This window comes from Talaromyces amestolkiae (assembly GCF_001896365.1).
Source record: "Talaromyces amestolkiae strain CIB chromosome Unknown scaffold3.1, whole genome shotgun sequence".
In the NCBI taxonomy this organism is placed as follows: domain Eukaryota; kingdom Fungi; phylum Ascomycota; class Eurotiomycetes; order Eurotiales; family Trichocomaceae; genus Talaromyces; species Talaromyces amestolkiae.
Window position 1 is genome coordinate 1,525,301 of NW_024468039.1, and position 13,431 is coordinate 1,538,731.

The 13,431-nt window shown below is 45.9% G+C and overlaps 5 protein-coding genes across 5 annotated transcripts; 3 read left to right on the forward strand and 2 right to left on the reverse strand.

Annotated features, from left to right (window-relative positions):
* Nucleotides 1–311: 311 nt before the first annotated feature.
* BHQ10_002544 (uncharacterized protein) lies at nucleotides 312–2,234 on the reverse strand (the record flags this gene model as incomplete). Its single annotated transcript, XM_040874702.1, has 6 exons — nucleotides 312–464; nucleotides 545–721; nucleotides 792–857; nucleotides 926–1,681; nucleotides 1,739–2,085; nucleotides 2,126–2,234. 6 exons carry the CDS (start codon nucleotides 2,232–2,234, stop codon nucleotides 312–314), a joined length of 1,608 nt encoding a protein of 535 aa, XP_040731049.1.
* Nucleotides 2,235–2,971: 737 nt separating this feature from the next.
* On the forward strand, nucleotides 2,972–4,486 carry BHQ10_002545 (uncharacterized protein; the record flags this gene model as incomplete). The annotated part of the gene is made up of 1 exon (XM_040874703.1): nucleotides 2,972–4,486. The coding sequence occupies one exon, from the start codon at nucleotides 2,972–2,974 to the stop codon at nucleotides 4,484–4,486; it is 1,515 nt and encodes a 504-aa protein (XP_040731050.1).
* Nucleotides 4,487–5,101: 615 nt separating this feature from the next.
* BHQ10_002546 (uncharacterized protein) lies at nucleotides 5,102–5,812 on the forward strand (the record flags this gene model as incomplete). Its single annotated transcript, XM_040874704.1, has 1 exon — nucleotides 5,102–5,812. One exon carries the CDS (start codon nucleotides 5,102–5,104, stop codon nucleotides 5,810–5,812), a length of 711 nt encoding a protein of 236 aa, XP_040731051.1.
* Nucleotides 5,813–6,856: 1,044 nt separating this feature from the next.
* On the forward strand, nucleotides 6,857–10,955 carry BHQ10_002547 (uncharacterized protein; the record flags this gene model as incomplete). The annotated part of the gene is made up of 4 exons (XM_040874705.1): nucleotides 6,857–7,591; nucleotides 9,148–9,239; nucleotides 9,295–10,239; nucleotides 10,289–10,955. The coding sequence occupies 4 exons, from the start codon at nucleotides 6,857–6,859 to the stop codon at nucleotides 10,953–10,955; spliced, it is 2,439 nt and encodes an 812-aa protein (XP_040731052.1).
* A 324-nt stretch (nucleotides 10,956–11,279) lies between these two features.
* On the reverse strand, nucleotides 11,280–13,228 carry BHQ10_002548 (uncharacterized protein; the record flags this gene model as incomplete). Its single annotated transcript, XM_040874706.1, has 2 exons — nucleotides 11,280–11,647; nucleotides 11,728–13,228. 2 exons carry the CDS (start codon nucleotides 13,226–13,228, stop codon nucleotides 11,280–11,282), a joined length of 1,869 nt encoding a protein of 622 aa, XP_040731053.1.
* Nucleotides 13,229–13,431: the final 203 nt, after the last annotated feature.

Genomic DNA, 13,431 nt, shown 5'->3' on the forward strand with positions numbered 1-13,431 from the left:
GAGACCCGATGGAACACATAGTAGCTAGTTAAAATCTTCCTGATTGCTTTACGCCGCTATAAATCCGTGCTCTCCACATTCAAATTTTAAACATATAAATCCAAGGCCTAGCTTATTGGGAATATGAGACAGTAAGTGAAGTACTAGATAGAGGATACTTACATGTATTGATAGATACATGCAGTAGAGTACTGCTATTGAATATAAATGGTAACACTGTTCCACAAACATCCTTTTCTAGCAAATGTTGATTGCATACAGCTGTCAGGTGTATCTACTCAATACAATTCTGCAAGTTACTTAAATCTAAGCTAAGCAAGCTCAATCTCCTTAGCCTCGCTTTCATGCTTCCCCATTTCTCTAGCACCATTTTCCCCACCTGTCATTTCTGGATCTTCGTGTGATGAGTGTAGCTGTGGATTCTGGCGTCGAGGTTGATTCTTCCATTCGGTGACCGGAATACCCTATGATGAAGGGAAGCCGGCAATGTTAGCGGTGATGTTTATTCTACTGAAGCAAGAGCATTTCAGTTGAGTGTACTTACTTTTTGGAAGAATTCTTCAATTTCTTCCATAGATCGACCTGTCACTTCACCAACGCAGAAATATACGTAGGATAGGGAAATTCCACACAGACCGGTGTAGATAAATCCCGTCTTTGGTCCCAGATTGGCCGAATAGTAGAGGTAAGGCAGTGTAAAAACAGTTACCCATATAGAAATCTATAAGAGTACATTTGTTTCGTTAGTATTTTGAATGTCCCTGAAACCACACAAAAAAGGCCAACCATACCCAGAAACAAGCAACCGAAATTGCATAAATCTTGTTCCGATTCGGACCCACTGCCATTTCAGACGCCTGAACACGTAGTATCAGTATCAATAATAATTTGAGAAGAGTCTCGGAAAGGAAATGTGGTGACTTACAATGACCCAACCAAGTGGCCCCCATGAGAAATTGGCAGCGACAATCTCAACTATAACAAAACAAATAATGACCTTGCCGTAGATAGGAGCAACGTAGTTGCCATCGCTATGAATACCCATGCATCCAACAATGAAGATGGAAAGCATCATGATGCACGTACAGGTTAGCATCAGCGGACGTCTTGGAATACGGTTCGACAAAAGCAAGGCAGCAAGTACGACGAACAACTGAATGATAAACACAATCAGTGTCATCAGAAAGGGATCACTCAAGCCAATGGCTTTGGAAAAGACGGTTCCAAAGTAGTAGAACCACTGTATCCCATTGATCTGCTGGGCAATTAAAGCCCCTGCTGAATACAAGACTTTTCTTCGCTCGATAGGGTCTTTGATCAATGAGGACCAGGACCCTTGACCTGAAAGATGTATTTCTTGCTGCAGAGTATCATTGATCTGTTGAATATCACTCGCAGGGTCGTAATTTTCCTTTTCACGATGGATTCGTCTGAGAGAATGTTCTGCTTTGGCCACTTTGTTCTTGCGGACGAGCCATCGCGGAGACTCAGGGATGAACCAGACCATGCAAAAGACAAAGAAAGGAAAAAGGAGTTGGAAACCAGTTGGGAATCGCCAAGCAAAATTTGTCTCGTTCATTGAGACACCGCGGTTGATCCCTGCGGCCACAATTTGAGAGACGGACAGAGTCAATTGCCAGAACATAAGTAAAGGACCGCGGACTTCTGTGGGTGCAACCTCCTGTCGATGACTGTCAGAATATTGTATCTTTCTTTCACGGTGGGTTTGATAACATACTGCAATGTACAGCGGGGAAGTGGCACAGAAGATCCCAACACCAAAACCCATGATAGCCCTGCCGCCACTGATAAAGCTTGTTTGCGAGGAGGTAACCAGTTGCAAGACAACCCCTATGCTGAGAAAAAGAGCACCCAACAGCCAGCTGCCTTTGCGGCCTAGGTAGTCATTGAAAGTAGCGGACGACAAGGAACCGACCAACTCGCCCAGATTGATCATCGAGGTCATCAATGACAATGACGCTGGCGAGATAGCATACGTTCCGTCGGATAGCTGTGTTCCGAACTCACGAGAAAACACATCTGAAGCCCCCTGATTGTAAGTACATTTCCCATAAGTAGAGGTGCCTACAGTAAACGTAAAGCCATTTAGAAGTGAAGAACTTACCTAACGCAGTAACACCGGTGAAATACACACCATCATAGCCATACAACCAAGCTCCCAGCGCGGCGAAGCCGCAGAACAGCCACGCATAGGGATGTTGAAGACACATCATTGATCCAGGAACTCAAATTCCCGGTTTTCAGTGCTGTATACTTAAAATCTCTTTTGTTGGCCGACCACGCAGACTTTTGAGTTGATGAAGGTATCCTTTCACGTGTACATTAGGCGATGTCAAGATGGAAATGATACCCCAGAGGTTTTCGATATTGTGACCTGGATTGAATGCCTTTTATATCCATATTGGGGTCAAACCGGGGCAGGTTCAGAGTACGTAGTCCGGGGTACACTAGTGTAACTTGGAGAAATCTCGCGTCCACTGATGAACGGCCAAATCTGGGAAAAGTGGACAGTCTTGTCTATCACAAGTGGAAACTTGATCAGATACAAATCGTTCTCTATGGTGGACTGCGCCGCCGCGCCGCGGCATCTTCTACCGACGGCAACTATACCGAGAGCTTACACGCGGCGCGGCATCTTAATCGGAGACATGACCGACGAAGCCCTAAGCTAGGTACGTACAGCATATTGCAGATTTACTTGGTATACTATCATTATTTTGCTAAAATAATTGATTCTGTAGACAGATGGAGTATGGAAGGGGTGGGACCAACAATTGTAAGTCGTGCACACTATTGAGTGACCGGCAGTCGATTGTTCATACTAGTTCGCACGGCACAGATAGATAAATGGAATGGAAAATGCCATTTCCCTTCTTATTTTTCCATTCTGTTTTATTGAGAATTTTATCTCGCAACATCCTTTGCAAGGGTCCTCATCATCTCTAACGCCATGTCTGCTATATCCTTGACTGCTTCGTTCTCACGCCCAACCGGGTACGCAGCAGCAGGAGATACAATCCCATTTTTACAAGATGACACATACCACCTCTTTCAATTATCGTCGCCACCGGACACACTTTACCACCCTCCACGTGTTCGATGTACCTGGACAAGACAGCGGTCTCAGGATCTGATTCAGTGGAAGAGGGACGAGATGCCTGTCATCTCTCCCGGTCAGGCCAAGACCGACTTTGATAGCGATGGCTCTTGGACAGGCTCTGCAGTTCTAGGACCGGATGGCCATATGCATATCTTTTACACAGGATACAACCTTCTAGAAAATGGTAAACAGGTTATCTTGCACGCCAAATCGACCGATCGCCAAGGCACCCAGTTCACGAAACCGGAAGCTCCTATCTGCATCGAATCTGGCAGCTTGGAACAGTACGAAGCAACAGATTTCCGAGATCCCTACGTCTTCTTCCACGAGCCCGAGAGTCAATACTGGATGTTGGTTGCCACACGGCTCGCGAAAGGGCCCTATTGGACTCGAGGATGCGTTGCGCTCCTGACGTCTAAGGACTTGAAAGCATGGACTGTTGCATCTCAGCCATTGCATTCGCCAAACAATATTTTTTGCCCTGAATGTCCCGAGCTTTTTACTCTCGGAAATGGAAAATGGTACCTTCTTTACTCACGCTTCTCGGCTCCACACCCCGGAACTTTGTATATGATTGCAGACAATCCGCGAGGCCCTTTTCACCTTCCTCGCGATTGCTCTGGGGGTGTCATCGATGGTCGCCGGTGGTATGCTGCCAAGTCTTGTGCTCGAGCGGGGGACCCATCTAAAAGAATCGCTTTCGGTTGGGTGCACGATTACGTTGAAGCCGATTCAAAATGGCTTTGGGGAGGTAGTACGACTCAGCCTCGAGAATACTCTGCTCGTATGGACGGAACCTTGCAATGCAGTGTGCTACCAGAGATCGAGAAGCGTCTACAAGAAGCAGGCACAATGTTTAATGACCATTCGAAACAATTGATTCTCAATGGACCGGGCACAACAGTCGCAAAAGCTGTATCAACTCCGCAGTGCGACTTTTACTTGACTTTCGCTCTGCCGAAAGCTGAAGCTAATTCATTCGGGCTCATGTTGGATTACGACGACGACATGCGCGGCTATCGCATCTCTTTCCAGCATGTAGCATCCCAATACTATTCAGTGACACTAGTGTGCGACATGCCACCCTTTGATGACTTTTGGGCTGACCTCACCAGTCACTCTATACCAAAATTAGTGGATGGCCCAGAATTAGTTCGGCATGGCGCTGTCCGTCTAGATCAACCAATGACTTTGATTCGAAGCGGAGATATCATAGAGTTCTTCGTCGGGGGCAAAGTCATTACTTATCGCCTACCGCAACGAAGTAAAACTTCTGCCAAGATGAAGAACTCGGTAGGCCTTTTTGTGGAAGATGGCGAGATTGAATTTAATCTTCTGCGATGTGTGCCTGTTCGCTACTTATAGGGGCTCAAACTGTTGTTTGAAATGACAATGAGCACGGTCCTTGAAATTGAGTTCTCTTGCTCGCTGTATAGCTGAATACCCGACAAATCCAAATTGAGCAAAGCTAGAAAGAGAGAATTGAGGCTAATGACTTCCTGGCTTACTCTGTATCGATCGAGCTTTCTAATTTCAATACTTCGTTCTAGAATCAAAAATCCACTACTTAAGATTGGCTAAAAGAATTTAATGTCTATATTCTGTCATCAAGTCATTGTAATCCCAGAATAGGCTGCGTACTGCAACTTCTCCTTTCACGCCATTGGAGGCAATCGACCTAAGAAGTACAAAGTCCGCTTGTGCCACCTTCTACAAAAAGCCCTTTTCCATAGGCCAGTGAAATGCCATGAGGAGAGCCCACTATTGAGAAAGCATGCCTGGACTGCCATTAGCCTACCTTTCCAAGGAGCACTGTGCTCCGATAACTCAGTGCCCTGGTAAATCAGTCGAACCACGTAAAGAATGTAAATATCCAGCAATCAGTTTTCCTGTTCGATCCCTTTCTACTAAGGTATCCTATTGCAGTACACTCACCTTTCCGCAGTTTGCCTTTTTTTTCCCTCGTCTTCAGTCGAACGGATGGAGGCCGAATACATTCGAGTGGCCAATATCATCCACACCAATGCGAAAAACAATCACAGGGGCAGATATGTGGTAGCAATTGCTGGTGCACCAGGATCTGGAAAGAGCACGATGGCTGATGGTGTGTTAAGACATATACGGAACTTGTCACCCAAAGTACAGGCAGTGGCGATCTCAATGGATGGCTTTCACTTTCCTCGGTCCGTCCTAGATCAATTTCCCAACCGCGAAGAGGCGTACACTCGTCGCGGAGCTCCTTGGACATTTGATGCAGCGCGATGTGTGGACTTTGTGCGGAGACTTCGTGTATTCGCGGACACGGTGCCCATTGGGGATGGAAAGAGCAAAGAAGTCCTCTATGCTCCGAGCTTTTCCCACGCCGATAAAGACCCCGTGTCGGATGCAATCACGATCTCTGATAATTACTCCATAATTATCATTGAAGGTAATTATTTACTCCTGGATGAGCCCCAATGGCGAGAAATCACAGTGTTCGTGGACTTGCGCATCTTCATCCAGGTCGATCTACGAGAAGTACGAGAGCGATTGGCGAGACGGCATGTGGATTCTGGAATTGGAAAATGTCACCAGGATGCTCTTTTACGGGTCGATGGTAACGATTATGTCAATGGGGTTACTATTCACGAAAAGCTTCTGGTACCGGACATTGTCGTCACAAGTATACAAGAGGCACTGATGGGAGGATGAAAGAAGAGACAAGTTGGAACATGCCGAAGTGTTGGGACATAACAACAATTTAGAACTCAAAATAAGATTAACAGTTGTTGTTAAGTATCTAGAAACCTGATTTATGAGCGAGGTGTTAGAAGTGGTCATGGGGTATGGGTGAGCAACTCTCTGTTCTTGGCTCGTAGTAAGGATGCTAGCCACCATAGACCATATTAGAAAGAAATCGTCTTAATCATAAACACTCCACACAAATACTTTATATCAATCGCAAATTCATTGCCTTTTGTATTGCATGTAAAAAGCTGTGAACTTCCTGTCATCTTGCATCACGTGATGTCTTCCATATATATTTCTAAAACTGAGTAAGTTCCAATCTTGGAAGTTCATACCAACCAATCCGCCAGTGAGAATTGCACGACACATCACATCTAAGTACCTCACCACATCCTCCGTTATCCTATCATCCTTTTGACAAATCAAACGCATCTACGCACTATGTGGCATCGTTCAAGTCAAATAAATAAAAAGCGCGCGAAACGAGCCTCGAATCCATGCGAGGCATGCCGTCACCGCAAGTCGAGATGCATCACTAGAAAGAATAGCAGGATATGTACGATGTGCGAGGTTCGCGAGTCGGATTGCGTCTTTCTCAATCGAACCAACCAGTCAAATCCTACCGACGATGGGAACACAAATCCTTCAAACCCTTCCTTTGAGAATTCTAATCCTCATCAAGAACCTTCGACTTTTCTATCACCAACAGCGATACCCAGTAATTTATGGCCAAATCATCAGAACGTAGCTCGTTTCAGTGATTCACTGTCATTATCAAGAAGTGTGGGAATGAGTGACGATAGGTTTGGGGAGTTGTATGGTTTGACAAGTGACATGGAGCCAATACTAATGGTGCGTACTCTGATAGTCCCCTGGCATCTCTAGTATTTCAATCCTGACACGGAATGGCTGCCGTGAGTGAAGAGACACCGGCCCTATGATCCACAAGATCACGAGTATCATCTGGATACGCATAGCATTCGACGAGTGCAAAAAACAGATCACGGCATGGAGTACCCTGTCGTGTTCCATATGGTCTCTGATAGCAAAGCAGTTAGTTCCGTGGGTGATTATACCGAGGCTGATGCGATTGAATCCATGATTCGACCTTGTGGCCCACGATTGATCCGCCTGTTCTGGCTTGTAGTGCAGCCTTCGTATCCTTTGCTCGACAAGAGACGATTCATGGAGCTGTACAACATTTCATATAGGAAAATTGGCGCCGCTCTATTGGGTGCTGTCTACCTGAATGCTATTCAATGGTGGAACTATGATTCTGAATTGTCCCTTCAGCCTCCCCCAAATTCTACGCGGTTGCGGAAGTTGACACTAGATACGATCATGAATGAATTCCATCGGCCTCACTTGTCCTCCATTGAGGCCATGCTTCTCTACCTTCAGCGAACAGACTATGAGCCCCTTACTTCGGATCACACATTCTCAAGAGGCTTAACGTCGCAGATGCTTGCCGTTGCGGAGGCCATTGGACTCCATGTTGATGCTTCCGAATGGACAATACCAGAATGGGAACGAGCACAGCGTCGCCGTATCTCATGGGCTTTATACATGCAAGAGAAGTGGACGGCAATTTCCTATGGAAGGCCATCTCATATCTTAGAAGTTAACTGGACTGTCAAAGACCCGTGCTTGCTTGACTTCGAACCTTGTGGTGAGCAAGCAAATAACACTTTGCAACTGAGTACTAGCTATGAACATATTAGCGGACAGATCTTTTTACTCATGGTAAATCTTACCAAAATTCTCAGTCGCGTGTTATCTACTTTCTTTTCTATACAATCTAGCCGGAGCCACGATACCGTTCTGATTCTAGGAAAGGCTCAGACCTTTATCCAAGAACTAGAAGAGTGGAGGAAGACAGCTATTCTGAAATTGCCAATGACACGTTCAAGTCCAGGACAATTCTGCCCTTCAGGTGCGCAAATTTCCTCATATTTACCATTATTGAAGTCACTATGCACATGATTACATCAATCTGATATGGGGATCCTAACAAAATGGATTAGGGTACGTTCATCTATGCTATTTCGGAGTTCTCATCAACATTATGCGACGTCTTGTCCGCTCAACCGCTCTTGCACCATTATGCTCAGACACCTCAGTTCTAGCAAATATTCGTCAACTAGCTTATAGAGCTGCCCATGACGCGACCAATTTTGTCGGCTCTCTTCAGCTCGACCAGATTCAGTCTTTCTGGTACTTCCGTAAGTTCACAATCGCCCCATCCACGGCCTGTAAATAACTCACAATGACAACTACTCATCCCATAACTATCCTTTGACTAATCACCTCTTTATCTACAGCATCCCCGTATTTGTTTTCTCTGGTTGGCTCCTACCATACACTTCTACTTGTCACTTCTTTGTCGCCGACAGAAAGGGACTATTGGCGACAGACTCTAGTCTCATTTCTCTGGGATCTGCGTATGAAGAGCAAAGCCAGSGAGCCGATACGATATGCGGTCAATCGACTTGAAGGAGGGGTTTTGCGCGGCCTAGAGCATGCGCTTGCTATGGATATAGATGCGCACTTGTCACCGACCGCCAAACCCATTGCCATAAATGAAGTCCTGCGGCCTTTTGAGGTTGGAGATTTCGCACTTGCCAATGAACAAGATTTAGAACTAGAATCTTTTGATTGGCTGAGTTGTCTTTCAGGCCAATAGCCGATCGACCTAGCAATAGCTCTTATTCGTACTACCGTCACCATTCAACGTCTATATAAACTAGCGATAGCCATTTCTACAGGGTTTGTTCACCGATCAACAAAAAAGAAGCATCGTCACATATCTCTCATCTGTTAGTGTATATCCTATTATGAAATTATAAAAAATCAGATTTACATCTCTACTTAACTATACCCTTTGTCTCACGATAGATTGATTATTCTAAGGATTAAAAGGAATTTGATACCACGCGACCTGAGTTTAACCCTAACCCTATTTAAAGATGGCCCGTGCGCAGGATTGTTCTTTCCTCTGAATGGCTGGGGCGCCGGCTTCACCTCTCCTCTCCACTTCTTTCTTTCATCCTCCAAGCAGCTAAGCTGGTATAGTTCCATAAACTAAGCATCAACAACATTCGAATACATTGACTGATCAAGATTTTAGATGCATAATGAACACAAAAGGATCCTCAAGCCGCAAGGGTCACAGTCAGGCCCAGACACCGACAAAATGTGCCACCCGCGCCTGCGATCAATGCAGGTTGCGCAAGACAAGGGTTGGAAGGCCCCAAATATACATCCAATACACTGGTCATTGCTGATAACGAGACTGATAGTGTAGTCTATCTCGACCATGTGAGACGTGCATTTTGAATGGATTCGAATGTACGTTCCTCAATCCTCAGAAAAAGCGAGGGCCTCCTGCACAGTACGTTTGCTTATCTATTAACTACCTTCATACCACGTAATCTAACTCCTCATAGCCGGGTAACACAGATAAAAGAGCGACAAGGTCAAGCCAGGCGGTCATCTGGCAGTGCGGATAGTGCTAGCCTCGCCAGTCTTCATGGCACGAGTGTCTCGGCGACTGTTGATTTGCCTACTTTTGATGATTCACAGACTCCAGGTGAACAGGATTTTGGGTTTGGCCTGCTTCTCGACAAGAATGCTACCGAGGCCACTTGGAATAGTCCTTCTCACCCCGACTCTTGGCTTCCAGACAATTTCAACTCGCAAACAGGCTCACTCTTTGATTTTCCAGGAGCAAATATATTTGTAAAGCAGGCACTCCCTCCGATAATTGATGATGTGAATCTCAATTTCGACGAATCGATGCCATTCATGGGTGGAGATATCAATGCGCATGACACGCAGAGTGTAAATTCGATGGGAGCACCTAACGCTAGCACATCAAAAACAGAATTCTGGCCACCATATATTCAAGAAACTAATCTCATTCCCTGGATCGATGTGTTTTTCGACCGTCTTCATCCAACGTTACCAGTTTTGGATAGATCATCTTTATTCACTAGGCTATTTCAACGGGAGCATCGCCAAAATCCTCAATTTGGTGCCATGATTCTGTCGCTCTGCGCCTTTGCACTTACACAACCAATCGATATCATCGAACGGCCCTCTTCTTCCTCCCGTGCAGACCATGCGAGAATGATGATGACAGAAGCAACAAAGATGCATAGCTCATCTGACTTTGGAGAGCACCCGACTGTCGAATCTGTGCTCACCAGTTTCTTCTTATTTGGCTTCTTGTTTGGTAGTAATCAACACAATGCTGCAAGGCTCCGACTTCGCGAGGCCGTTGATTTGGCATCGATATTGGGGCTGAATGATCCAAGCACCTATACGAATCACTCTTCTGAGTATAAGGGGCAGTTGTTGAGAATATATTTGGTGTTATCGGTGACCGAAAGGTAGCTTTTTCTCTGTCTACAGTCTCAAGATCACTGCTGATGATAACAGGGCTTATGCCCTACAGCGTCGACTCCCAGTCAATTTTGTCAACCCTCCGTCAAACCCGATAGGGTCCGTGGACGAAATGGACAACACTACCCGGCGCCTGGTATCCGGAATCATCGTCCACAACGAAAAAGATGCCGCCGCCATGATGGGACTTACCTTGCTGATGGAGGTATTTGATTCCATTGATGAGGCAATCATTGTATGCTGGAACTCGCGTTGCAGCATAATCACCACGGGAAAGTGCCAAACACTTATCGAATCTAAAGCTATTAATATGTATCGCATTCTTGCGCAAGTCAGCAATGTCAATCGATACATGCAACGCAAGAACAAAGACCATTTCATTGTTGATAGCGACCCCGATCTGCCAAAACAGAATGGTGGCGATAATACTTCCCAGTCTGTTTCGGAGGAGCTTAACGTTGTCAGAGTCATGCGAGACTTTCTTTCAGAAACACAATGCGCAGATGTGCTGGTCACACAGAAATGGGTGCTGGATCGACTGTGGAATTTATGCTTTAGTCATGGACTTCTAAGGCAGCACTCCGAGCAACCAGAGCTATGCTTCCGCTTTGCCTTCGATAATGGAGTGAAGACACTAGAGTTGTGTCGGTCCTTGAGGATTAGTGCGATGGAAGCGCACGGAGTTGGTATTGTGAGTATTTAAAATCGATGTATTCTCTCATTGGCCTTGTTGTATTAACAACAGCAGATTGAAAAATTATACAACATTGCGACGAGTGCTATCATGAATATGAGCAACGTGGATAGTGGTATGATACCAGACTCAGGGACATACAAGCTCGCGAGAAATTACTTGAAACTTATGCAGACTCTCCGTGGTGGCCATCACCCATACATGGAGCAGTATAATGCCTATCTGAGGTCTCTGGGATACATAGGGGCTAATGGGGAATGGAATGGATAGATTCTTTAGTTGAACGCCGACCGGGACGCCGTCTGTATGTGTCTATAATCTATATATAATCATTCATGTTTCCAGACCATCCCACGCCTGAGCTCTTAATAGCACGGCATGGGCTCCAGAGTCACATTTCTCATCATTTGATTCCCTTCCAGCGAAGAAAGCGAGCTGGAAACAACGATCCTCATCTAGATATATACGTGTGGAGATCGCCGTACGCTCGTTCACAAAGACTTCTAATACACTTGTGTCGAATATTGCGTGGATTCGAAGTGGCTCTTCGACCTCGTCACCCTGATCGTTGCGAAACGTCAACAATGTATGCGGTGCGCTCTCGACGCCATGATTAATTCCTGGATATGTGGGATACGGTCGGTCGATGGTGAAGGTCTCAGTGCACGAGTCCCATGAAATGACGGTTTGTGATTTCAGGTCTGTGTATTGACGGAAGTAAGATGTTAGCATAATCGTAATCCTTGAATGATAGGACTGCAAGTGATGAACAAAGACATACCAGCGCTATGCGAAATCTGAATACCGACGCGAGTACATTGCTTTTGAACAGCAAATTCCGCCTCGACTTCCCATTTTGATGTCCGTAATGGTATAACAGATTGTGAAGATTGAGAAGAAAGAAGACTCGGACTCTGCATAGTGTGTACCCATCGAGCCTTGTCTCGAAGCTTTCGGAGTCTATCATCCGGCCGTATTCCCAAAGTTCGGACTGTGTGGGTTCCTCGGGAGTCAACTTCTGTTTCCATGGATGTGATACTTTGGAGCTCTGAGTTACGAGCTCTGACAACATTTTGTAGGACTTGTAAATGCACCGTTCGCGGAAGAGAGATCAATCCACTCCATCCTTGCCCATGACGGAGGTCATCTGGTAGATCTTCTTCGGTGATCCAACCATAGACTACATGCTGAGCAGTGACTGGGTCATAGAACGAGTTTGCGGCGTAGTAGCAGCCATGGTCGAAGATGCCGGCAAATGAGTACGTGGCTAGTGCTTGAGTATTGGTCGAGGGATCATTGTTTTCCTCGTCACAGATGATTGTAGGTTTAGCCTTCAATGCCATCCACAATTGTTGTCGCTGCGTTCTAGCCGTGCGCGCCATGACTCTGTCATCATCTTTAACCAGGAGACATCCTTCTGTGCCGACTACCATGAACGTCCTAGATACAACTTCTTCCTCCTGACTGACGAGGTCAAAGACATTGGCTACCTCCCAGTTCACACCAAAATCTCCTGACCACCGAGAAGGTCGAAAATTCAGTCCGACATCAACCAGACAACCAATAAACATCCATTCCCGCAGATCCTTTGGGTTGACAGTGTAGGCAAATATAGTGGGGGTCTGTCCAACAATACCACCCGATATGAAACCATATAACTGCTGGTCCGGCTCTGTTCTCCGCCAAGGGCCGACAAAGGGATCTCTCCAACCGGTGACTTCAAGGTTCTGCGGAGGACTAGGAAGAATCGGATTACACTCCAATCGCTGCCATGTCTTTCCGCTGTCATGCGAGACAGCCAAACTAAGGGTCTCGCATCCACGAACATATGGAAGCGTATAATGAATCGGCAGATGGCTGACCGAGGTATATATGCACGTTAATGCTCCAGAACTTCTTCCATCGATATCAGTTGCCCGGAGACAGCCCGTAAACACGCCGGAGTGGTCATACTCTGTTGTCGGGGAGAGCATTGGTTCGGCCGATCGGTTCCAAGATACCAAATCATAAGAAGTCGCGTTTCCCCATGATACATTTCCCCAGTCATTTCCTTTCGGATTCCATTGGAAGCCGAGGTGGTATTTCTTGGTCGAAGGGTCGTAGCCTGGTCCGCATGGGTCGTTCAGCCATCCGTTGGGCGCGGTGACGTGAAATGTCGGTCGCCAATTTGACGAAATGGGTGTTCTGTATTCGTTGTTGCGATCTTTATGTATGAATAGTCTGTTTCGCAGATGTAGAACTTCCAGCTCCTGCTGTGTAGATGTGAGGGAGGTGAAAGACATGACTGTAAACCTTGAAAAAATAGTTGATGAGTCGGTGTAGGAGTCAATCATAAAGTCTACACCTGTATTGAACAACTAAGAAGAGGTGCTCGTGCTTTTACATTTGCTCTTCTACAAGGTCATGAATTCGGTACGCAGCATTGTCGGAGCTATGATATATCGACAAGGGAAGATCTTCGCAGAGTATTGATCAATGTAACTTT